Below are 25,331 nucleotides of genomic sequence, written 5' to 3'. Positions count from 1 at the left end.
TTTGCTAATATTTCTGTTGTCAAGTCCTTCATCTAGACCTTGCTGGCCAGTACAGCAGCCACAGGTGGCTATTTAAGTCAATCAGAATTAAAAATACAATTCTAGCCCCTAGCTCCATTTCATATGCTCTGTGTCCACATGTAGTTAGGTAGCATTCGGATTGCACAGGGCAGATTATAGAACATTTACATCATCATAGAATGTTCTGGACCACAGTGGTCCACACAATAGGTGCCTGTAGGAGACTGTGTTCCATTCAGGCATCAACACATTCATTATTTGCTCTCAGAACCTGTCACATTTTAGGTGATGGTTCGAGTGACTGATAAAGCTGTATTTCAGAAATCTGCTACTAATGGTTACCTGATACTAGTCCAAGTTGGAGATTGATGTAATGCCACATTCAGGAGGTAGAGCAGGGGTAGGTCTTGCCATTGCCGAGAAGGAAAGTCCACCATCTCTCCTATGGTAATTATGTCTGGAAGGGAGAGGAACATTTACTTTTCTGCCTACCTTCCCCTCTCCAAGCATCTTAGTTGGGCATTCCTTGATCTGGCCCGCATTTCTGGCCTCTTCGCTATTCCTCCCCTTTAGCCACCTCTGCTTGTAATCAAGCAATCACTTGCAAGCAACCATTAGTTGCTTCTGGGCCTTGCTAATGCCCTTGAAAATGTTGAAATCTGGTTTAAGAACTAGCTGAAAGGCCACCTCCGTAATGCCTTTCCTTTCCCCTGAGCTCCCATGGCCCTCTACGTGCAACAGCTTACCTTTTGATATTGTCTTGGTGTCATTTGGACTTGTCTTGCCTCCCACACAGGATGGGCTTCTTGAGGGTGGATGTGGCCGTTAATCAGATGTCAGTAAAGTCTGACTTTCTCGAAATCAAGAGGTGACTGGATAGTATGACAAAAGTAATGCTATATGCATCCAAGGCTAGGTTGTAAAAGGCAACACAGCTTACGGCTGGTTTGTTGGAACACACAAGCTGGTAGTCCTTGAGCCACCATGTAAAAAGTTCTACAATCCTGAAGCCACCATGCTATGAGGAAGCCCAAATCAACCAAACGTGGAGAGACCGGGAAACTACAAGCAAAGAGAGATGCATGGCCAGCCCTATTCCAACCTCCTGTTCCAGCTCCAGCCACTGTCTAACTGCACGTGCATCTGATGCCCTGAGTCAGAATTGCCAGGGAGAGCCTTTCCAAAATTCCTCACCCACAGAAACCACGAGAGAAAGTGATCACCGTGTAAGCCTCTTAAGTTTTGAGGTGGCAGTAGTAGCTTTGGATTGTTTCTAACGCCTACATTACTCACATGGGGCTTCATTAAAAAGGAAGGAGTTGGTTCAGAAACTCAGTGAGTGCTCAGTATTTAGTTTCAAACCTCTTTCTTGGGACCACTTTGATTTTTATGTCAAATTTTAAATGGATTCAACATAGTATTGGAAGTACTAGCCAGAGCGCTTAGGCAAGAAAAGAATAAAAGGCATCCACGTTGGAAAGGAAGAAATAAAACTATCACTATTTGCAGATGACATGATTTTATATATAAAAAACCCTAAAGACTCCACCAAAAAAACTGTTACTAATAACTACTAATAAATGAATTACGTTGTAAGATACAAAATTAGTATACAGAAATTTGTTGCATTTCTGTACACTAATAACGAACTATCAGAAAGAGAAGAAAACAATCCCGTTTACAATTACATCAAAAAGAATAAAACACCTAGGAATAAGTATAACCAAGGAGGTGAAAAAACTGTACACTGGAAAGTATCAGACACCAATGAAAGAAACTAAAGACAAACAGACCCCAAGCTCATGGATTGGAAAAATTAATAAACTCAAAATGGATTAAAGACTTGACTATAAGGCCCGAAACCATAAAAATCCTAGAAGACACAGGCAGTATAAGCTCCCTGACATCAGTCTTGTGATGATTTTTTTGGATTTGATGCCAAAAGAAAAGGCAACAAGAGCAAAAATAACTGGGACTACATTCAAACTAAAAAGCTTCTGCACAGCAAAAGAAACCATCGACAACGAAAAGACAGCCTACTAAAAGGGAAATCATACATACAGTGAAGGGTTCATAGCCAAAATATGTGAAGAATTCATACAACTCAATAGCATAAAAATAATCCAATTTAAACATAAGAGGATTTGAATAGACATTTATCCAAAGAAGCCAAACAGCTGGCCAATGGGTAAATGAAAAGGTGCTCAACATCACTAATCACCAGGGAAAATGAAAATCAAAACCACAATGAGATACCACCTCACATTTCTTAGAATAGCTGTTATCAAAAAGACAAATAAGTGTTGGAGAGGAGGTGGAGAAAGGGAACCCTTGTGCACTGCTGGTGGGAATGTAAACTGGTGCAGCCACTATGGAAAACAGAATGGAGATTCCTCAAAAAATTATAATGAAACTCCCATATGATCCAGCAATTCCAGTTCTGGGTATTTATCTGAAGAAAACACAAACATTAACTCAAAAGATATATGCACTCTTACATGCAGCATTATTTACATAGCCAAGGTAATGGAAACAACCTAAGTGTCCATCAATGGATGAATGGATAAATAAAATGTGTAAATATATATGACAGAATAGTATTCCGCCATTAGAAAAAAAATGAAATCTTGCCATTTGTGAAACATGGCTAGACCTTGAGGGCATTATGCTAAGTGAAATCAGACTGAGAAGGACAAATACCGTATGATCTCACTTATATGTAGAATGTTAAAAAAACAAAACAAAACCAAGCTCATAGAGAACAGATTGGTGGTTGCCACAGGTGGGGGGTTGGGAGGTGGGGAGTGGGTGAAGAGGGTCAAAAGGTACAAACTTCCAGTTATAAGTCATGGGGATGTAATGTACAGCATGGCGACTATAGTTGACAATACTATATGGCGTATTTGAAAGTTGCTATGAAAGTAGATCTTAACAAGGGAAAAAAGCTCTTAACTATGTATTGTGACGATATTAGCTAGACAGTGTGGTGATCATTTTGCAATATATATATTTTAAAGTTATATAACAATGCTTTCTATTAAAGTTTTTTGGTGGGGTGGTTGTTAAATCAATATTAAATGCCTTGAAGTTATATGACCTTCAGAAAGTAAGGAGCACAACAAATCTCTTTTGGGAAGGGGAATGCTTTTAGCTAATGAGCTAATTAAGAACAAAACAAAATACAAAAATGGCAGGATTTCCACAAGGAAATACATTTATTTTTTTAGAATTTGGCTCAGAACAGTAAAATAAAAATATTTACATTAAAATAAATTAAGACGTGATCATTTAACTGTATGTAATAATTATGTTGGAATATATTAGCCTTTCCATGAATTTAATAAAAACTAAGATTTGGGTTCAGATTCAATACCATCCTTCCAAATATTTGGTATGAAACTTGGTAGCAGTGCAACTGTCTGGTGTATACAGTGGTTGTAGGTTTTGTCAAAGAACAGCTGATGCCCCTTCATGGTATACCGACCCGCCCCAGACACTGATGGCCAAGCCAACTAGCTTCCTTCCCAGGAATCAACCAAGACCTGGAGATTATTTCAGAGCTGACAGAGTTCTAAGAATCAGCCAACGTATCTGTTCACATTAACCCACCAGGAAGGAAGTAATTCAAATGCAAACTTGATTCCTTCATTTTATATGTGAACACAGAAATAATGTTGTAGAAACCTTCAGGTTTTCCTAAAATAATAAACAATCTGAAAAACATACGCATGTCCTTTTTTAGGTCATCTAAAAGTACCCATAAAAACCTGTCACTAGACCAAATACTGTACTGGCAAAATTTCCACAGCATACAGGAATATTTTTTTAAATTCACCACTGAGAGATAGTGTCAAGGATGAATCGATTCATTTGCTAATGAGATATTCTTGTCAAAGCTCTTGGTAGCCTGGAATAAATTATATATATATATATTATATACATATATATATATATTTGCACTTTGGAAGTTTTTGATATGAAGAGAGGTTTGTGTGGCTTAGCAGAAAAAACACAGAGGGACCCGGGTCAAACCCTGTCTTTAAGACTCATTAGCCACGCAGCTTTAGGCACACCACTTGACTTAGTTTGGGGTTCTATAAAATGGGAATTAAAACACCTACCTTACTGGTTGTGAGAATTTAGAATAATGCATATGAAGCACCAAGTTCAGAGCCTGGCACACAGTAGGCACTTAATAAATGGTGGCTATCAGTATTTCTTCCAGGTTGAAATTAATAGCAAGAACCTTGGCCTTTGTTATCTTGACACCAATTCGAGTGTGGAATCTTATTTAGTCAGAATCCAGATTCACAGATGTGGGCTCTAGGTATGACACACAACAAACACTGCCTTAATCAACACTCCAGGGTCATATTCAACATAGTATGAAAAGCTATTGAAGGGAGAGGTGTCTGCTTGTCAGTAGCAACGATCCTTCTGGGATGGTTAATCTTTCAGAGGCTGTAAGTCCTATGGCTTCTTAGCTGGCCTTAAGAAGATAAGGACAAGGTCACTAAGGCCACTGTAATTCAGATCCCTGATCTAAAGTTGCTCAAGATTCTGAGAGAGTAATAGCAAATAACATCTTTCAACAAGTAATGTTTGGGGGCGAGAGATACGTACACCTGATGTCCTGATCGTGGCCATGGTTTCATAGGTATATATATGTCAAAACTCAACCAAATTGTGCACTTTAAAAAATACCTCAATAAAACTGCTTTTAAAAGGTTTACTTAAGCCCTTCATGGTGAGATTTCCTTCTGTTCCCTGACTGGATCCCTTTCTGTGTTCTGAACTTAGGGTCAGAGGAGGAAGGATTAATAATCCAAACTCCAGTATCAAGGTCACACCCCAAGCAAGGCCTGCAGGTCTAAGTGGTACATCTAGTAAGCAGAGTCCTAAGGCTTCCTCGGCTACTACTGTAGCTCCTTTTGGCACAGAAGATTGTGACAAGGTTTGAGCTGAAATGACCCCACAAGGAGCAGCATCTACAAAAACGGGTGGGGAAAAGTGACTCTGGAAGAGACTAAAAGCAAAAACTCTGCCAAAGTCGCCTGCCAAATAAATTGAAATACCAAATTTGCCTTTTAAGAAATGCTCATCTAGAAGACAACCTGATTCTGCCAAGGAGCTCTTGAATCTCGGTCCACCTCCACTCTTCAGAGGACTAGTAGATCCTGCGAGTCGTGTAGTCCAGAACCATGCTGGCCGCGCCGAGCAGGGCGGGTTCCACCAAATCCGAAACCACCACGTCCACGTCCTGAACCGAGGACAAGGCTTGCTGGCGGATGACGTCTTTGACAGTGTGGATATAGTGACTGGCTAGGACTCCAGAGAGGATCACAAGGGAAGGATTCATAGTGTGGAGGATGTTCACAACCGCAAGACCCAACGCTGTTCCAGCTACAGGAAAACAAAAATTAAAAACAAGTTTTCGGGGTGAGAGCCAAATCCAAAGTCAAAGAGGAAGGTGGAAAAGAGCACCAGCCAGGAATAGTTCGTTCACACTACCTCATGGAAGCAGTACTTTTAAAGCTGTTTACGATTTATCCTTAATATGAAAAAATGATTATGTGATACTCTGAAATGAAAAGAGCTGGATATAAAACTGTACATATACTATACTATATGATCTCAACTATGTAAAAAAAAAATAGACTGGAAGGAAATGTTAATAGTTGATATCTCTGAACAGTAAAACTAAAAGATACTTTTTCTTACTCTCCTGTATTTCTCTAAATTTCCAGAAAATGAACAAGTAGTTTTTTCATAGTTGTAAAACAAAACAAAAGCCTGTTTAAAAAGGCAACGCTACCAAATACCTTGAACAGTAAGTAGGAAAATTACCTCTGCACTGGTCCTGAGGGCTGGGCGTTTGTCGGAGCCCTGGGCTGTCAGAGCTGCCCAGACCTGCGTGCTCACCTGTTCTCAAGATGCTCTGGGCCTTTGCATTGCCAAGTTTCGCAGCTTGGATGAGATGGAGTGCGCCCACAGCTTCGTCTTTTGGCACTGACATCCCTTCCACCAAGAGCTGGTCTTCTGTTTGAGCAGAGGTGAGAAGGAGAAGCAGTCATTCATGAGCTTCGGAAGGCCAAGCTCATAATTATGCCTGTGGGCGGTAAGCCTCCAAGTGGGAAGATGATAATCTCTTTTCACATTTGCAAAGCTTTTTATCATTCGTAAATATCCATATACATTTGCCAGAGGGCTTTGCTGCCTGATTATACATCATCCAGAACTTCTCTAACTGGAAATCCTCAACTCTGACCAGAGCCTCCTTCACTTCCCCCTTCCATATTAAACAACCTTGAAGTGTTTTTTTCCCCCAAGTTACCAGAACTCCTCTGCATTCCTCTCCTTCCTCATCTATGCCAGATGCAAGGCTGTATTATTTGCCAGTGACCCACAGTGGCAGGAAGGCACAGCACCTCAGAAACGGACAGACCTGGGTTCAGCTGTCAGCTCTACCACCACGGGCTGCACTACCCTGCCCGTGTCACCTCCACGTGTTGCTCTTCTAAGACTGGGGTAATGATACCAACCCTAGCAGGATTCCTTTAGGGATTAAATGAGAAAATGGACTTAAGTACTCAAGTTAAGTGCTGGCCAGAGTAAATGCTAAATGAATGGTAGATATTTCTGTAGTTATCTGTAGTCCTTGACTTTCTGCCCCTCACACTGCCAGCCACCAACCCAGATCAAACTCCTTCCTCATCTGCTATTACTTGGGCTCTGATGGGAGAAAATCCCAACCAAGCAGACGGTTACCTAGACACCAAGTGGTGGTCTCCTATCTTCCAAGGGCCCTCACAGCTGCTCTGGCCACTCTCTCCCATTCCTGTTCATTACCCTTCTCAGCCTTCATCTCCTCAGACCGTCTATCCCAGCTCCCGCTACCAAGAGATTTTCCCATTTCTGACCTCTCAGATAAAGGATGCCTCCAGGTAGAACTCCCTAACTCCTCTGCCCCTGCTTATAAATAGGCCTGTGTTCCCACATCCCGCTGCTCTCCCTCTCTCGCCCCTCCACCAGGGCTTCACAGCTCATCTCTCCCTCCCTCCCCAGGGGCCTTTTTGTAAGGGCTCCTCCACCCTTCCCCTCCTGTGTTCTCAACCCTCACTTCTGCTCCTACTCAGGGTAGTTAGGCTTCTGCTCCTCACTTGACTGAACTTCTTTAAGATATGCATTTACCCCCATGGGGGCAAAAACTGGTTCTTGTGGGCAAAAAAATTCTTACTCTTTTTATACAGACAGTAACAAACAACAGATAAACAATGTATCTGTGGTATTAAAGTTTCATGGGGTTGAATGATTAGGAAAAATTGTCTAAACATTTAGGCTCCTTAGTGGGGGGGGTGATGATAAAAATGAGACTGAAAGATAAACACTGTTTTCAGGGCTTCAAATGATGTCCTTCCTCAGGGTCAAAGCCAATGAACTTTCTGGTTTCCTCTTACTCAGCACTTGACACTACCCACTGCTCTCCCTGAAACACTCCCTTTTTGCTTCCTGTGACTTCACCCTTTCCTGGTTTTCCTCCCTGCCCTCAAGTGCTGACATTTCACAGGATTCCACCCTGGACTCTCATCTCACTGCAAGTCTCATTCACAGGTTTAATGGCCACCTCAATGCCCATGATTCCAAATCTTGACTTCAGTCCTGTCCCCTCTCCTGAGCATCAGACCCCTGCAGCCAGCTGCCTCCTGCACGCTCCCACCTGCATGTCCCACTGGTTCCCAACTGTCAGCTTCTGCCAAGCCCTGTTCCTCCTCTCATGTCCCCACCCCCAAAGGTGTCCACCCAGAAAACTGGAAGTCACTCTAGAACTGTCCCCCTTGAAGCCAGCCTCCATTCAACTACCATTTTCCCACTAGAAAAAAAAGTGTGGTGAAGAATCTAAAATTTGGCTCTATGTCTTTTCCCTAAAATTTTTTAGTGGTTTTTCCATTAACTGCTGGTCCTGGCTTACCTCTTGCTACACTATACCCTGCCTTGCCCTTATGCACCAACACCACTGTTTCCTATGCTTGGAAATGCTCCCTGGCTCATCCAAACTTGCCTCAATAATTCTATTTACCCTCTTGACTCTCAACTCCCAGGACAGCACCCTAACGCTCCCTTCCCTGTATGGAGAGGGCAGGGAGGGAACACTGGTGTCCTTCCTATATGCATCTATGTTCCTTGGCCATCGTTCTTATTGCACTTGACACACCAGGTTGTAATGATATTAAATGACTCCCTCTTGAATTAGACTAGAAACCATCCTGACATTTATAACATGTCCAGGAATAGGTGTAATTCAAATAAACCTCTCAGAGTTGAAAAACTAATATATTCATCCATTTAATTCTCCATTAAAATCTCTATAAAGTACCCATCCTGTGCTAGGGGCTGAGAAGGCAAAAAGGAAAGACATCTCCCCTGCTATCCTGGAGCTCAAGACCCCGGCCCTCCCAGTGCTGGAGAGGAAGGGTATTAATATGGGTCAGGACCAAGAAGACTCTGAGCTGCAGTATGTGGAGCCCTGATTTTCCTCTAGGGAGTGAAAAGGTTAAAAGTTCTGGTGTCAGCGTTCAGCTCTCTTTGGAATATCTACTTTGAAGTACTTGTCTACCATTTGGCTATTTAATTCCTCAGGTGAAAGAAACCGACCATCATGTAGCTTTTTTGCTTCCCTCTGCAAGGCCATTCCAGAGGCATATGCTTCAATACACCCATGGCTTCCACAGGAACAGTCAGGCCCATCCAGGGACACCACAATGTGGCCAAGCTCCGCAGCGCAGAAGGAGCTACCATGGATCAGTTCATGCTGATGGATGATCCCCCCGCCAATTCCTATAGTGAGAGACGACAATCACTGAAGTGGCTCTGCACCTGAAACAGAAAACTGTGCTATGGCAATGCCTCCTCTGTTTAGCAAAGCTTTGGAATGTGAGGTTCTATATGGTGCCTACTTTCCTAGATAGCTGAAACTTACTAAGTACCAAAGCTTTACCTGGAATCATTTTGTATGGAAATATTTTTAGCTGATCCTCCAATGCCCTGTGTTGCATCTGCTTGGCTCACTATGATTTCAACTTGGTTCTCACCAAGGCCTTCTCCAACACTCAAGTAAGAGCCTAGTAGCCATGCACACACAGTTGCCCAGAAGCAACTGTCAACCAAGAAGAGACAGTAGCCAGCAGATTAAGTGGACAACTCTGGGTAGTATTCTGCAGGCTTTCTGGGAGGTTCTGGTAGATTTCAACCCCCACTGTCCTCAAGGCAACTTTGATAATACATCCTCTAATGGCTCCCCTGCTCTGTCCCACTCTTCCCACTCCCTCACTCCTGCTTCTCAGAATCACCTCCAAAATAAAATACCCACACTGAACTCCTTGTCTCAGGCTCCGCTGTGGGAGAAACCCAAGATAAGACAATCTTTTTGAAAGGTTTCATACCCCACCTGCTTTTTTTTTTTTTTTTTTGCAGTACGCGGGCCTCTCTGTTGTGGCCTCTCCCGTTGTGGAGCACAGGCTCTGGACGCACAGGCCCAGCGGCCATGGCTCATGGGCCCAGCCGCTCCATGGCATGTGGGATCTTCCCGGACCAGGGCACGAACCCGCGTCCCCTGCATCGCCAGGCGGACTCTCAACCACTGCGCCACCAGGGAAGCCCCCACCTGCTTTCTTAAACAGAGAATATGAAACATGGTTTTGCCCCTTCATAATGCCACCATGTCTAAAAATCTATGATTCAATAATTATGAATATCGATGAGTACTTTTTGTTATGGAGTTGAGGAGCTAGTAAGGGGTAAAGGGCGTTTTGCTTTAATAGGGTCTGCATTTTAGAGTTGTCCTGCCATCTCTTACTTCTTGTGGCACCTACTCATGAACCCTCACTCCTCTAATTTGCAGGTTATTACTGCTCTGAACTAGGAAATGATATCCAAGCTTGCTAAAACTGTGTCCGAGACTAAGAGAAGTGCATGAGCTCAGCATTAGGGAGGTAGTATAATGTGGAGTTTAAGAGCACACACGGTTTTATACATATTAGGATAGCGCAGGGAACTCCACTGTACAGTAGAAACTAACACAACATTGTAAAACAGCTATACCCTAATTAAAAACAAAAAAAGAGCATGCACGGTTTGAAGTTAGGCATATGTGGGACCAAGTGCTGCCTCGAACACTGACTACCTGAGCCCGTCTTCTCATTTAAAAAAAAAATTGGCTTCCCTGGTGGCGCAGTGGTTGAGAGTCCGCCTGCCGATGCAGGGGACATGGGTTCGTGCCCCGGTCCGGGAAGATCCCACATGCCGCGGAGCGGCTGGGCCCGTGAGCCATGGCCACTGAGCCTGCGCGTCCGGAGCCTGTGCTCCGCAACGGGAGAGGCCACAACAGTGAGAGGCCAGCGTACCGCAAAACAAAACAAAAAAAACAAATTGGGACATCAGCAAAAGTGGTAGAGTAGGGAACTCCAAAAGCCCATCCCTTCACTAAAGCAATGAACAAACTGGCAAAAACTGTCAGAATCGAGTTTTTTGGAACTCTGGAAACTAACCAAAACTTTACAACAACCAGGGGAACAATTAATCAAGAAAAAACCGGCTGAATCTTAGTAAGAGATTTCTGGCATTTTCTGGTCCCATCACACCCACCCCTCACCCCCCAGCTTGGCGATGGCCTAGAATAATAGCCTACATTGCCAGTACAGATGGCAATACTGGAGAGAGCAGAATGAACCTTCTCAAAAAATTGTGGTGGTTTGTTTTGACCTGCTTGGTGGCTCCCGGAGGACCAGCTCAAAGGGCTTGCCTTTATCTCACCTACCCCAGAACTTCCCCAGGGCTGAGGGGGCTATCCAGGGGGCACTCATCAAAAACATTTAAAGGCAAAATATAGTTATTAGTCTCTACTGCCTAGGGCAATGGACAACAGCTGTGACAAACAATATACTAACCAAAGAGAGTAGGAGGAAATCCTGGAGAATGAGAAGCTTTGGGGAATAAGGGCTTTGAATAGCTCAGACGATTCCTGGGAATTTAGAAGGCCACATGCATGCACAGGGCAGGGCACATGCTCAGAAAAGACCTGGGCGGGCCCTCACTCTCACCTTCAGGCTCTACTCAAGCAGGAAGTGAAGGTGAAAGCTGACTTGTAAACTGCCTGGCTGAGTGGTAAAGGCACGTGCCCCAACACACACCCTAGCTCCTGAAGCAGCCGTCTCTACTCCTCTTACCTGTGCCTGTGATAAGTGTCACAAAGTTTTCAAGGCCCTTTCCTTGGCCAAATTTCCTTTCTGCAAGGGCAGCACAGTTGCCATCATTGTCTACCCATACGGGGAGATGCAAAGTGTCAGACAGGGGGGTCCTGAGATCCACAGAGTTCCACTCTTGAATCAGTTTGGTTGAATGCAGCACAATTCCTTCCCGAGGATTTACACGGCCACCTGTGGAAATGCCTGAGCTCCACCACAAACACAAGGAAAATGATTCTAATGAGCAATCTCAGAAAAGTGTGCTGACTTTCTGGGCTTGGAACACAAATTAATTCACCCAAGATCTCCTAAAACAAACATTACCAAGGACTGGAAGGAAATGTAAGGCAGTTCTGAGCTAAATCTGTGGCTCCCCATAGATTGACAGTTCCATCAATGCTTCTCTCACAATGTTTGTTGGGGTCCCAGGAAGGCCCCATGCTTGGGGCCCACAGACAGGACCTGGAGCCATCTACACACAGGGCAGACAGTGACCTGATGTTCCATCATGCATCAGAACTCAGCAAACTGTACATTAAAATGAACATTGCTTAGGTATGTAATTTACAATCTCACCTACTCCCAAAATCCTGCAGTTCAGTTTTACAGCTTCTGCTGCAGCTTCTACACACATCTGTAGGATTAAATTAATCCTCTCTTCATAGGTTTTAGGATTGAACTGAGTATACTTCTTAACTATTTCACCCTAAAAGAGAAAAAACAGATCTGTCTCATGGGTCTCAGCTAAGGAGCATACACTGAATCTTTGACCTTTTTCACAATAAATCAGACATTACTCTAGGACAGTACTGCAGAGTCAGATGACTGCTGGGGAAGGGATCCACTGTCTGGCTTGGGCCAGCCCTGGGATACACTCAGGTAATTTCCTGGGAAGACAACCTAGTATATGGCCGTTGAAGCAATGACAACTCCACAGCCAACCAGATGGGCCCTCTCTTAAACATAAGGTGAATGTTGGCTAATCTGAATCGTCATTAAAAGGTCATTTTTAACTCTTTCAGGTTGACAAAATTTCCTTGTTTAAATACTGAAGCAACTAAATAAATATCCTAAGTCATTAAGCTTTAATCATCTGCCGTAACTGAAGTCAGTAATGGTATGGAACCACGATATTTAAATTACTGTGCTTAGTGATATGTTTTAATACCAGTCAGGGACAGTCCCTCCTAATTATTCTTGTTTTTAAATTTCTTTGCTCTTCTCACTTGTATATTATTTTAAGTAAATTTCAGAATAATGTGGTTAAACTTTAAAAAACCTCACTGAAATATTGACTAGAATTACGTTAAACTCATAATTCAATTTGGAAAGTGCTGACATTTAAAAAAATACTCAGCACTCCTAACCAGGATATTTTTCAAGCCTTTATATTTTAAAGTTTTTAGATTTTCTTTTTATAGATCACATAGTTTTCTGGTTTAGGAAACCAGAAAACTTTATAAGTTCTGTTGTTCTAAATAGGATCACTTTTTCCATTCTTCTGTTATTAATGGATTTTTATCCGTTTACAAGGCTTAAAGCTGTCACTAATGACTGTCATTAAAAATAAACCTAGTTGTGCTTCTCCGCCTTCACTGTGCATCAGAATCACCTGGGCAGCTTTGAACAAATATTGATGCCTAGTCCCTCCCCCCAGACACTGGCATCTAACTAGTCTGGGGTGGGAGCCAGGCATCCATATATTTTTTAAAGCTTCCAGGTAACACTAATGTGCAATCAGGGTTGACAAATACTCACCTACAGAAAAACTCAAATCTTTACCTACAATTTCATGTAAGTAAAAAGTTATTGATATTTATATATTTATCATATCTAGCCATTTTACTCAATTGTGTTATTAATTCTACAAGCTTGTTGGTTTATTCATATTGTCTATAAATAACATGCTTTGTTTTACCCTGTCCACAATCGCCATTTTTGCTATTTGTTCCTTGCTTTATTCCCTTCCTAACTTTGAGAATTATGTTAAATGGTGCAGAAAACATCCTTCTTTTCCACTTGATTTTAATAGGAATGCCACTACAGAGGGTGTTCGCCATTGATATGGAATATATCACCTTTATGTTAAGAAAATATTTTTCTATTAATACTTTTTAAAGAGTATTTATAAAGGAGGCCTTTGTCTTCACTAAAATTATGTTTTGTTTTGCTTTTATTTGATCTAAACAACTTTGTGTTTAAAATCCTCTGTATTTCTCATGGATTCCTGAAACTTCACACATCTACAATGCTTCAAACAAAGATTTTTCTGTTAGGTTTATTCTTCCTTGTTAAGTCATCAGATCTTTTTTTTTTTTTTTTTTGCAGTACACGGGCCTCTCACTGTTGTGGCCTCTCCCGTTGCGGAGCACAGGCTCCGGACGCGCAGGCTCAGCGGCCATGGCTCACAGCTGCTCTGCGGCATGTGGGATCTTCCTGGACCGGGGCACAAACCTATGTCCCCTGCATCGACAGGCGGACTCTCAACCACTGCGCCACCAGGGAAGCCCCAGAGATCATTTTAACATGGACAGTTTGGTGTTCTATAAAGGTTCTGTCAACACTGTGGTGATGGTTTGGTTAAGAGTTGAAGGTATGCTGTATGCAACTGAAATCATGATCTAGAGGAGAAGCAATTCCCCTCACCATTTGCAGACGCCCTCCCCTGGGTAGTGAGAGTAATCAACATACTCCATGCTACAAGCTATTACCAAGTATAGAATTTCAGGTCTCCTGGGTGGCAGATGCTCTCTCTGATGCCTAGTGGATCTCCCATTGTCAACTCAAGTCTACTAACTTGGATTCCCCGAGAACTTTACTTCTTTAAAATGTTTGTGAGGGCTTCCCTGGTGATGCAGTGGTTGAGAGTCCGCCTGCTGATGCAGGGGACACGGGTTTGTGCCCCGGTCCAGGAAGATCCCACATGGCGCGGAGCGGCTGGGCCCGTGAGCCATGGCCGCTGAGTCTGCGCATCCGGAGCCTGTGCTCCGCAATGGGAGAGGCCACAACAGTGAGAGGCCCGCGTACCAGAAAAAAAAAAAAAAAAAAAAAATGTTAGTGATTAGTAAAATAGTGAGACACACATTGTAATGGAACCAAAAGCCAATACTGTGGACAAATGATTACAAGCTCTTGTGTATGTTTCTAGTCCTACCTTCCAACCACACTTTTTAAAAATCAACTACTCGTATGGGATATAAAGTTAAAACCTTAGGAGTTATTTTACCTTCATGCTGACTATTGCAACTCGGAGGTTCGTCCCACCAAGATCAACAGCCAAGGCACTTAGAGTTTCAAGAATATGGTCAATATCTTGGGAGATGTTATCCTTCACAGGAGGAAAACAGAATTTCTTTTGTAGTGGCTCTTGAAGATCAATAGATTTGAGAAACTTCAAAATCCTCGGAACAGCATTTCCATCCCCATATATCTTGGAACTGCAATGTCCAAAAAGTCAATTAAATTGTACATATTAAATTATATTGAGGACATAGTATTATTGGAATCTGAAATTTCAGGTAATAAATAGTTTGAGCTTCTTCTTTTAAAATAACAACATCTGGATCTCTTCAGCCACACTGTAACTAAATACCTTCATATTATCAACAGAATATCTAAAACCATTGTTGATTGCAATACAACTATTTCCTCCTGAAATTGCCTGTAAGATCAAAGAAAAATTATCTTTGTTAAGCCAATTTCAGAATATATCATAGTTTGGGACAGTAAAAAAAATTTTTTTTGCTTTTTTGGTTTTCATCTTTACTTTTGTAGGGAAAAATTATTTTCAGAAAAAAAGTATCACATAAAGGAAAATCTGATTAATTTGAAACAGAAAGGATAGTCTAAATTAAAATGCTGAACTATACTATTTTTAAAGAAAATCGTTACATTACTTTCTAATACTTACAGAAATTCAAAATAGGCTAAAGCAGTAGTTCCTAGCAGAAGTGCTGTATTAACTGAGACAAATTATTCTCCACTGGAACCCTTGGTAGAGTAACAGGGGGTAGATTAGCAAGCCCTGTCTCACCAGCAGATAGGGACCTCTAAGGATGCAGAGAGCGAGCACCATTAGGGTGACTACACAGCTTGAAAATGGTGCCCAAAACAGCTCCTGTTTTAAATCACTTTAAAAGTACACACTCACCAAGGGTACTGTTTACCAAACTGAAGGTGCAGCGCTTGCAATATTTTGTCTTGGGTATCAGCATCCCGGACATGAAGGACATTCTCCCCTAGGTAAATCCAGTGCCGTACAGTGATTCAGAAGTGGGAGAAACCAAAGAATATAGAAATGAGCAGTGTGTCGTGCTCATAAGTAGCCCTATAACCCAGAAGGCTTCAAACAAGTCTTCTATTAGAGAGACGAACTTTTCTACTTTATACCTTTTAAAGCACTCTCAGCAAGATCTCCATATATCAGATACTTAAGGAGCCGTAGGTTCCTTTATTCCCAAAGAGAATAAATCAAGCTCTTGTTTGTTTATTGGAACAAATAAGGTAATTAACCCAGTATCCACTTGCCACTCATCTGTTCATCCAGCATGTCCACTCTTTCCATCTGCCCTACCTTCCACCTACTCAGCCAGTCGTGGGATCACCTGGTCAGGCCAGGTTGCCAGTTAGTCAACTGGCCAGTCAGCTGTTGATGCAGTCACTTCCTTTCCGTACATTTTCTGACCAATTTGAGGGAGTAAATACAGTGACAATGACATGTTTTTTCAGTAGACTTGGCTATGAAGAGGAGAAAAGCAAAAGGGTGGTGGCTGGGGAGAGGTTGTTTTGTACTGTTTTGTTTTGAAGATACCAGAGACTTAGGCATGTTTAAATGCCGAGGAGGCTAAAGATACATGGAAGAGAAACGTCCTTGAGAAGCCAAGAGGGGTGGGGATTTAGAACACAGGTAGAAGGCAGAGCAGTGGGCAGGCAGGGGTGACCCCACACCCTCCAATGTAAAGAAGGTAAGAAGGAAAGGATAGAGGGGCGTGTGTTTGTGTAAGTGTGGTGGCAGAAAGGACAGACTGCCTTTTTTTTTTTGAGAAATCTTTTTTTAAAATAAATTTATTTTTGGCTGCATTGGGTCTTTGTTGCTGCACGCGGGCTTTCTCTAGTTGAGGTGAGTGGGGGCTGCTCTTCGTTGTGGTGCGCAGGCTTCTCATTGCGGTGGCTTCTCTTGTTGTGGAGCACAGGCTCTAGGTGTGCAGGCTTCAGCAGTTGTGGCATGCAGGCTCAGTAGTTGTGGCTCGTGGGCTCTAGAGCACAGGCTCAGTAGTTGTGGTGCACGGGCTTAGTTGCTCTGCGGCATGTGGGATCTTCCTGGACCAGGGATCGAACCCGTGTCCCCTGCCTTGGCAGGTGGATTCTTAACCACTGCGCCACCAGGGAAGTCCCAGGACAGACTGCTTTTGATAGAAGACCCTGGTACCAAACCCAATGTTCACATCTTATTTGAACTCTCAGCATCATTCAACACCATCTCCTTGAAACCCTTTCTTTTCTGGGCTTTAATAATATCACACTCCCAGTTTTCTGGCAGTTCCTTTTCAGTCTTCCCTCCTGGCCCTTCCCTCCTCATCAGAAGGGCTCCAGAGTTTGGTCCTAGGCTCCATTCTCTTCCCTATTTACATGTTCCCCCTGGGTAATCTCATTTCATCCCTTGGTTTTAAATACCATTTCTGGCACAGTGCGTCATTATCCTCAATATCCTTTGTACAGTAGCAGAATTTTTAGCTTGGCATCTAATCACCCAGCTAAAGCGTATATGTATTCTTCAGCTACCCTTGCAGCTGGATGTGGCCATGTGACGACATTCTGATAGGATGTATGAAGAAATACTTGCAACTTCCAAGTTGTGCTTTTAGAGGGAAGGATATCTTCCCCTCTCCTCCTTTCCCAGTGGCTAAAATGTGCACTCGACAGCAAGAGATGGAGCAACCATCAAGAAGATAGATGGAGGCTAAGTCTCTGATGACTTACCAGTGAGAAACAAAGAAAATCTAACTTATTTGAGGCACTATTATTTTGGGTCTCTCTGTTACAGCAGCTGAACTGATATCCTAACTAAACACCATCTATACGCCATCACTCTCAAATTTGTATCTTCAACTTCAACTCTCCCTGGAACAACATAGCTGCCAACCTGCCATCTCCACTCATATCTAATAGGCATCTCAAACTTAACATGGCCATTAGAGAACTCTTAATTCTACCCACTCCCAAATTATTCCATCCTCAGGGTACTCCATATCAGGAAAAATACCCCCACTACTCAAACCAAAAGTGTAAGAGTTATTGTTGATTCCCTTCTTCATTTTACTGGGCACATGAAAACGAAAGACTGGCATTCATATAACACATTCAACCACATTCTCTCTTAAACACAGCCATCAGAGACCATAATTAACTAAGAAACTCTTAGCTCTGATATTACAAAGACAATAAAAAATTTGGTAATCATTGTGTGCTACCTATAGGTTTCAGGCTACAATTGGTCATTAACCTCATTCACTCACTTATTGATAAACACATATGCCGGCACTGATACGTGCATACTTTATAATAACTCATACAAATGTATTAAGCTTAGTCAGTTGAAATATAAGCAAAGGAAAATACCTGTTTCTCTTCCAATCTGACGTGTTCCTAGGTTGATCACAGGTGTTCCAAAAGCTCCAACCTCTCGTACCCCACAGCTGCTGTTCCCAATCATACAACCAGCATGGGCAACCAGCTGTATAAACTGGTCAAATGGGACATGTTTAACTGCACGAAAATTGGGATGATGCTCAATGCCCTTCTTCCGCATCACTCGAACCATTTCTTTGCTCCCTGTGAAAATGAAAAGAACCAACTGTTAAATGGTTTACGAGATAAAGGAACAATTTTCATCGGCAAGTATAGCCCCACTTAAAGAAATATCCCCTATAAAAACTCATAACAGTTATTAGGGAAATAGTCCTTTTAGTTACTGATCTTTTCATGAATGATGAACATCCAAAACATCTGGTCAGCCCTCTGTTTCAACTCGTCTAGAAACTTTAAACAGCAGCAGTGGGTCTCTTCAAACAGCACTCCACAAAGCAAATACTAACTCCCCAGTAAAAGCTCTTACCTTACCAACTGAGAGGCTCAAGACAGGCCAACAGTCTCTATCTCTTAAGCCAGGAGTTCCTAAATGGAAAGGTCTTGGGCTCCACATACCAAGCCGATCAGAGGGCCTCTGCCTCAGCTATGCTCACATCTACATTAAGGACAGCTCAATGGGACAGCAAGCACTCCCACTTACGTGGACTAAACAAGCTCTAAGCAAATACAGACAGATTCTGATACTGTGGCTGATATTTTACTTTACATGCATGACTTTGTTTTGAAAAGTTACAGATGTGTGAGGGGGAGACGATATTCAGTGTCCCTCTGCTTGCCTCTCTACTCACCCTTTCCTAGTGGCTGTGACCAAGGTGGGCAAGGAGGCTAATCTGATCAGTTACAAGGCAGGACGACGACCACACCGTGTCCACTGGTGTGCAGGAGCCGCGAATTTAACAGAAGCTGGGCATGCATGTGTTCTCCTTTTAACTTTCTCCATGGCAAGGCAGGCAACAGACTCAGGTCCTTAGAGCAGGCCCGGCCACTTCTCTCCTGCCAGAACATGCCAGTCATTACCTAGAACTCGTGTAGTGCAGGGCACGCCAGAAGCTGCTACTATTCCAAGGTTCAGATTTGGGTTCTGAAGGCTTCTCTTTGGCCCTATACGACAGGCACTAAACCTGTTTTCCAGAAAAGCCTACATTAGGGAATGGGGCACTAAGTCAGATAATGAGAAAGTGATGCCTTGATTCTTATTTCCCTCTTGTTCCTTGTGTATATTTTATCCAAAACCCTGTGAAAAGGAGAGGCGAGTGGCAGACAGGATTTAGGCATTCATGGGACCCTTTCCTTTCATAGGGGTAAAAAAATCTCAAATTCTAAAGTATATACAATAAGGAAGGTATATTACAAACAGAATATCACTGACAATGAATACTGAAGAAGAGATATAATTACATTATAAATATTTATGCAAAAATTTAAGGGATTAGAAAAGAATAAATATTAAGGTTTTTGAAATATTGATACATAACCTGGATGAAATCTGGGTTGGGGGTCTTAAAGTTTTTTTTCCTACTAACACCCTATTTTGTTCCCCCTAACGGAAAAGATTATTCAAGACACACTAAGGGAAGGATTCTTTCAGTGTAAGATGCTGACATCTTGGCACTGCAGAGAAGGGATCCTGCCTCCTTTACCAAAAAATGCCTAAGAGCTCAGCAATGAGTGGTATCAGCTAATAATAACCAGTATCTGAAAATCCCTCAGTATCAGGCCCTGCTCTGGCATTTCCCATTTATATATCCCTACCATTAACCTAAGGTCTTACTAGCACTGGTTCCATCCACCAGTAGGTGATCAATCAGGTTAGGCTTAAGGATCAACTGGTTGGGAGCTAGAGATCGAAATTGCTTAAGCTCAAGATTAAATTAAGGTATAGCTAACATAAATAAGAGAACAAGAAATAAAAATAATGGCTATTTTACTGCAGTCAGTAGGATCATTACTTTCCTAGAGACACTCTTTCAGCTTCTAAGGTTTATATCTCTTGGCTATTGCATTTTTTTTTAACATCTTTATTGGAGTATAATTGCTTTACAATGGTGTGTTAGTTTCTGCTTTATAACAAATCAGCTATACATATACATATATCCCCATTATCTCCTCCCTCTTGTGTCTCCCTCCCTAGAGTCTGTCATACAGAGTGAAGTGAGTCAGAAAGAGAAAAACAAATACCATATGCTAACACATATATATGGAATCTAAAAAAAAAAAAATGGTTTTGGCTATTGCATTTTTTCGTTGATGGAAACTGGAGGGAAGAGACTAAACATGAAACTAGAATGGAGATTTGAGTTTTTTTTAAAGTATTTCTTTCTTTCCTATTAAGTTTCTACTAGACAATAATATCACAAACTCCTCAATCTACTGCAAAATCGGTGATCCTTTGAAAATCAGAATGCATTTCAGAATAGAATGGCCTTCAATGATAAGATGAGCAAGATAGGAAGGTCGGTCAAAAGAAGACATAATAGAAACATAAAACTGGAAAGGTAGGTGGCATACTTTCATTTTGAAGTTAAATTACCTGCATCAATATTTGGAAACAGAACTAGGGTCCGCTTGTTAAATGAGATAAGTGCATCCAATGTTAGTTCAAACATTTTTAGGGAATGCTTAATGTCCGTGGTCACAGGGTGCTGTAGTGCAACAATGTAATCTTTAGATTTTACATCATCACCTGTTTAAAGAAAAATCAAACCACATTGCTTCATTAGTTAAGAATCTTAAAGGAGGAAGAAGCAAATTCTAAAATGCAAGACCCCAAAGTCTATGTTTTAAAATTCTGAGGAAAAAACAATTTGTCACGTTCTAAGCAGGGCATCCAAATTCGGATCAAAGGATAAGAACTTACAGCAACAAGTCCAAGGATTCTTCAGGGAACTTAACGTTTTACAAAGGTGCTTGCTACCACAAACAAAATATATAATTTTAAATAGGAGACACTAGACTTCATTGTCTTAAAATTCACAATATTTCAAAGCGTTAGAAAACTGTGACTCTTCCCAATTTCTAACTAGTGTTTCTAATGAATTATCAGCAATATTAATGAGTAATAATGTGTTGCAAATCAGGGCGTTTAGAGATTGATTGAGCATGAAATAAGTTTCGTATAATGCATAGGCATTTCCCCACTATCGCCCACCAGATTCAACAAACCACCAGTGTTTCTAACTCTGTTCAAAGGCCTAGAAAGGCTTCACTCATCCCCAGGCTGGGATCCCAAGGACAGTTCCTCAGCAAAAATGTAAAGTGTAAAAGATTTGGATGGACAGTGCCATGCCAAATAACACAAAGAATTCTGCAACAGGGCCTATATTATCCTATAAAACTGAAGATTAGCTCTACTCACTTATTTTTTTGTTTGTTTTGTTGTTTTTTTCTACCTTTTTTTTTTGTTGTTGTGATACGTGGGCCTCTCACTGTTGTGGCCTCTCCCGTTGCGGAGCACAGGCTCCAGACGCGCAGGCTCAGCAGCCATGGCTCACGGGCCCAGCCGCTCCGCGGCATGTGGGATCTTCCCGGACCGGGGCACAAACCCGTGTCCCCTGCATCAGCAGGCGGACTCTCAACCACTGTGCCACCAGGGAAGCCCAGCAGTTACTTTTCATGATTTAATGGTAACAGAAATTTTTTACTAAGAATCTTCAGTAGTATTTGATTTAGAAGACTACAGGCTCCAAAATTTTATTTTAAAAAATGACTGGTCCGATATCATGTTCTAAACTGGGGGTGGGGTGGGGATATAATTACTAAATTTTTGTTCAAAGTAGTAAAAAAAGAACAGTGAAAAAGAAAGCACAGAGCGATGAGCTGGAGCTACCCATCCCTGGCAATAATACGTTTTGTGCAAAGCCTGCACCTGGTCCTCGATGTATGACTTCTGACATTTATCTGCCTTTGTCTCTATAACTCAGCAGCTTCAGCCCTTCCACACAACCGTTTCCATTATGGTACCATTACTTGGTTTTGGGTCAAAAAGTTCTATATTTACTGTGGTATTTCTTTCAGTATTAGGAATGTAACATGTCTTTTTAACTTTGCTAATATCTTTATTAGGACTGTTATTTATTAATGTTCTGGTTACAAAGCTGCGAGTTCTGAGTGGCTTACCCAATACTATTTTTCTTATAAGCAGAAGGATAATGTCAGAAATTGCAGGTTGAGAAGCAGGTACAGGCTTTGCACAAAAGGTATTATTGCCAGGGACAGGTGGCTTTGGCTCAATGTCTTTTCCCCCCACCACTGGTTTAAAAAAAAAAAATCTAGTTTTTGCTATTTCGTCATTCTTCTTTTCACAAACTGCTTAAAAGGTTCCAAAGAGAACCTTAAGCCCTACAAGTACAATTTTGCTGTATTCTGCTTTATAAGGGTTATTTTCTATTCATTACAAGTTTTTCAGAAATACAAAGTTTTTCAGAAGACATAGTGAGCTAACACTATAATCAGAACAGAATGCAAGAATGTTTACTTAGAAGCATGCAGAAAGGGGAGATTGAAGAGACAGAAGCCTGTTCCATCAGCATTATCTTGACAGGTTCCCTGATAGCTATGAATCTGTCCAAGGATAAGAAATATATAGAATGGATTAACTTACTTATATAGTAGAAAAACCCAATTTATTTCCTGTTCTAATGTGATCTGGATTTAAAATATACACAATCACTTTGATTACACAATCACCAAATTAATTTACTATTAACTTCATTATTCAACAGATCTACCTCTTCACAGAGGAAAGTCCTAAATACCTAAATAGACGATTAGTCCTGACTGGCCCTCTAAATAGTACTCTCACTATAAATTAACTAATAGACATTGTTTGTAAACCTATCTTCTTTGCCTCTGAGTAGCAAAAATAATTTCCAGAAATCTAGATCATTGATCATTGAAGATTTCAGACCTTAAGGCTTACTTACAGAGGTAACAATCTCTAATGGTACAACTATGACTTCTGCTTTTTAATAATAATCATAATCCCTTATAACTGCTTTCAACATCCATTATCTCATCTGAGTATTCCAACAAGCCCATAAGAAAGGCATTAAAATTAAAAATAACAATTTTTGGGCTTCCCTGGTGGCGCAGTGGTTGAGAGTCCGCCTGCCGATGCAGGGGATACGGGTTCGTGCCCCGGTCTGGGAAGATCCCACATGCCGCGGAGCGGCTGGGCCCGTGAGCCATGGCCGCTGAGCCTGCGCGTCCGGAGCCTGTCCTCCGCAACGGGAGAGGCCACAACAGTGAGAGGCCCGCGTAACGCATAAAAAAAAAAAAAAAAAAAAAAAAATAACAATTTGTTTCATTGAGCTAAAAAGCAAAATAAAGGAAAAAAAAAACCTTAATTCTACTAACCAGAAGTGAATATTATAAATGACTTGGTGCACATACTTACCGACCTTTCTACGTTACTGTTTTTATAAAAATGTATCATTATATGTATAATTTTATAGCTTGCTTTTTTTTCCTTTTTGATATATCAGGATTGGTCCCTGTAACTAATATTCACCTATAACATTATATTTAATGGATTAAAAGCATTCCATTGTATAAAAATAGCACAGATTTTAAAAATTCAATCCATTAAGTCTATTTTATAGAAAAGGTGAGTCTCAGAGAGGTGAAGTCATACCATAGGGCGAGATCTATGAACTAAAAACCTTCGCCTTCTGATTGCTAATGGAACATTCTACCCACAGTAGCTTCCAAAGGACTGAAGCATACCCAAACTTTCGGACAAAAGCAACCATTAGACTGAATGAAGTCTGATACATACCTAACCACATCCGAATGATGCTCATGTAGTCTTTGTTCTTGGCGGAGAGAAGTTTGTCATAGGAAGGGCAGCCTGCCAACAAGATGCGATCATGGTCCTCACACATGGATATCAGGTGTTGCTCTGCACTTCGGGTGCAGCACACATGATAATGAGCCAGTTTCGTTATAGCGTGTCTGATAGAGTCGTCAATGGTCCCACTGACTTCCCCCCCTTCAATGTGAAGGATTCGGATGTTCATCAAGGCAGCAGACGTAGCCAGAGCCAGGGCATCAAACCTGTCTCCATGAACAATCATGATATCAGGCTTCAGGCGGTTAAGAACATCTGGTAGCTTCACAAGGGCCAGGCCCACTGACTCCACCATGGCTGCCTCATCTTCCCCTCTGACAATTGTGTGTAGTCTGGTGTTAATGTCAAAGTCATCTTGTTCAATCATGCGATATGTGTTTCTAAAGCAGGAGAGAAATAAAAATGTGAGAGCATGTTCTTAAGTATAGGGCTATAAAAACATCAACATTAACCCTGAAGGGAGAAATTTCCTTGTTAAAATAAATGAACTGAAGTGTAACTTACACACAAAAATAAAAGCACAGACCATAAATATACAGATCACTTAATTAATTTTTCTACACAAACACCCCTCTAGCCACCACCCAGATCAACACATCCCACACCTGGGAGGTCTCACTTGTGCCCCCTTCAGTGAGCACCTGGAGGGAGGAATATTGGAGGGAGGATGTTTTTATCAGGAAAAGAGAGAGTAAATTTTACAGTGGTCACAACTATTTCTTTCTTTTTTAAAATATATATAAATTTTTAAAAAGAAATATGCTACTTAATAGAAAAAAATTACTTATAAAAGCAGAGCTCATTAAAAAAAATAGTATGGAACCAGGATACCTGACATGTCACTATAATATAAATTTCTGAATGATGGAAATTATCTCGTGAATTCTCTTTGTATGTTACCATTAATGCAGCATAATTCTGACTGGGGTGAAAATGTAGGTTTTTAAATTGGCTGTGAAATGCAGTTTCAGGTCTGTTTCATGCTTCAGTAACAACAGCAATTCTCAGTGCCTTAAAGTTTCCTGCCTGTTATGACTAGATTTTAAAAGATCTGACTTTTTCTAAATATACATTTATTATTTAAAAATTGGAAAATACAGAAAATTATCATGCATAAACCTACCACTCGGCAATATCAGTATTACCATTTTGATTTCTTTCTAGCCATTTTATGCATAATATTTCAACATGGTTGAGAACACATCATAGTAAAATTCTGTAATCTAGTTAATCCATTTAACACTGTATTTTCTCAGATCATGAAGGATTCTTTACATACATCATACTGATGCCTTAGTAGTCATTTTATAGATTCCTTTGGATTTTCCTACAAAAGCTATGATGTCATCTGTAAATAAAGGCAATCTTGTGCCTTTATATCTCTTGTTTCATTGCACTGGCTGTTACATGCAGTACACAGAGAAGGGTGAAAGTGGATGTGCTTACCTTGTTACCAATCTTTGGAGAAAAGCACAAATTTTATGTTAGCTATAGGTTTTTCACAGGTGGTCTTTATCAGACTGAGGAATTTCCTTTCTATTCCAAGTTTGCTAAAGGTTTTACCATAACTAGTT

At 41.3% G+C, this 25,331-nt stretch overlaps 1 protein-coding gene across 3 annotated transcripts in view; it reads right to left on the bottom strand.

Annotated features, from left to right (window-relative positions):
- The window catches only part of GNE (glucosamine (UDP-N-acetyl)-2-epimerase/N-acetylmannosamine kinase), a 53,820-nt gene that overhangs the window by 10,538 nt on the left and 17,951 nt on the right, over nucleotides 1–25,331 (bottom strand). Inside the window, exons 3-13 of one of the 3 annotated variants that reach the window (XR_004350234.1) lie at nucleotides 23,686–24,137; nucleotides 20,440–20,592; nucleotides 17,880–18,092; nucleotides 15,412–15,499; nucleotides 14,488–14,698; nucleotides 11,838–11,967; nucleotides 5,944–6,060; nucleotides 5,136–5,424; nucleotides 4,143–4,344; nucleotides 768–2,473; nucleotides 364–478 (exon numbers count right to left, since the gene is read on the bottom strand). Coding sequence is in view for 2 of the 3 variants with exons in the window: in XM_032633944.1 (XP_032489835.1) it covers nucleotides 5,189–5,424; nucleotides 5,944–6,060; nucleotides 8,674–8,856; nucleotides 11,244–11,465; nucleotides 11,838–11,967; nucleotides 14,488–14,698; nucleotides 15,412–15,499; nucleotides 17,880–18,092; nucleotides 20,440–20,592; nucleotides 23,686–24,137 (2,005 nt within the window). In the remaining variant the exon portion in view is untranslated. Of the gene's footprint in view, nucleotides 1–363; nucleotides 479–767; nucleotides 2,474–3,011; nucleotides 5,425–5,943; nucleotides 6,061–8,673; nucleotides 8,857–11,243; nucleotides 11,466–11,837; nucleotides 11,968–14,487; nucleotides 14,699–15,411; nucleotides 15,500–17,879; nucleotides 18,093–20,439; nucleotides 20,593–23,685; nucleotides 24,138–25,331 lie in introns of those variants that run through there. The other 2 variants (XM_032633944.1, XM_032633945.1) reach the window with 2 other exon arrangements.

The sequence above is a fragment of the Phocoena sinus genome, chromosome 6 (assembly GCF_008692025.1).
Source record: "Phocoena sinus isolate mPhoSin1 chromosome 6, mPhoSin1.pri, whole genome shotgun sequence".
In the NCBI taxonomy this organism is placed as follows: Eukaryota; Metazoa; Chordata; class Mammalia; order Artiodactyla; family Phocoenidae; genus Phocoena; species Phocoena sinus.
The sequence above is the reverse complement of the archived record's forward strand: the minus strand, read 5'-3'. Positions and strand labels throughout refer to the sequence as shown.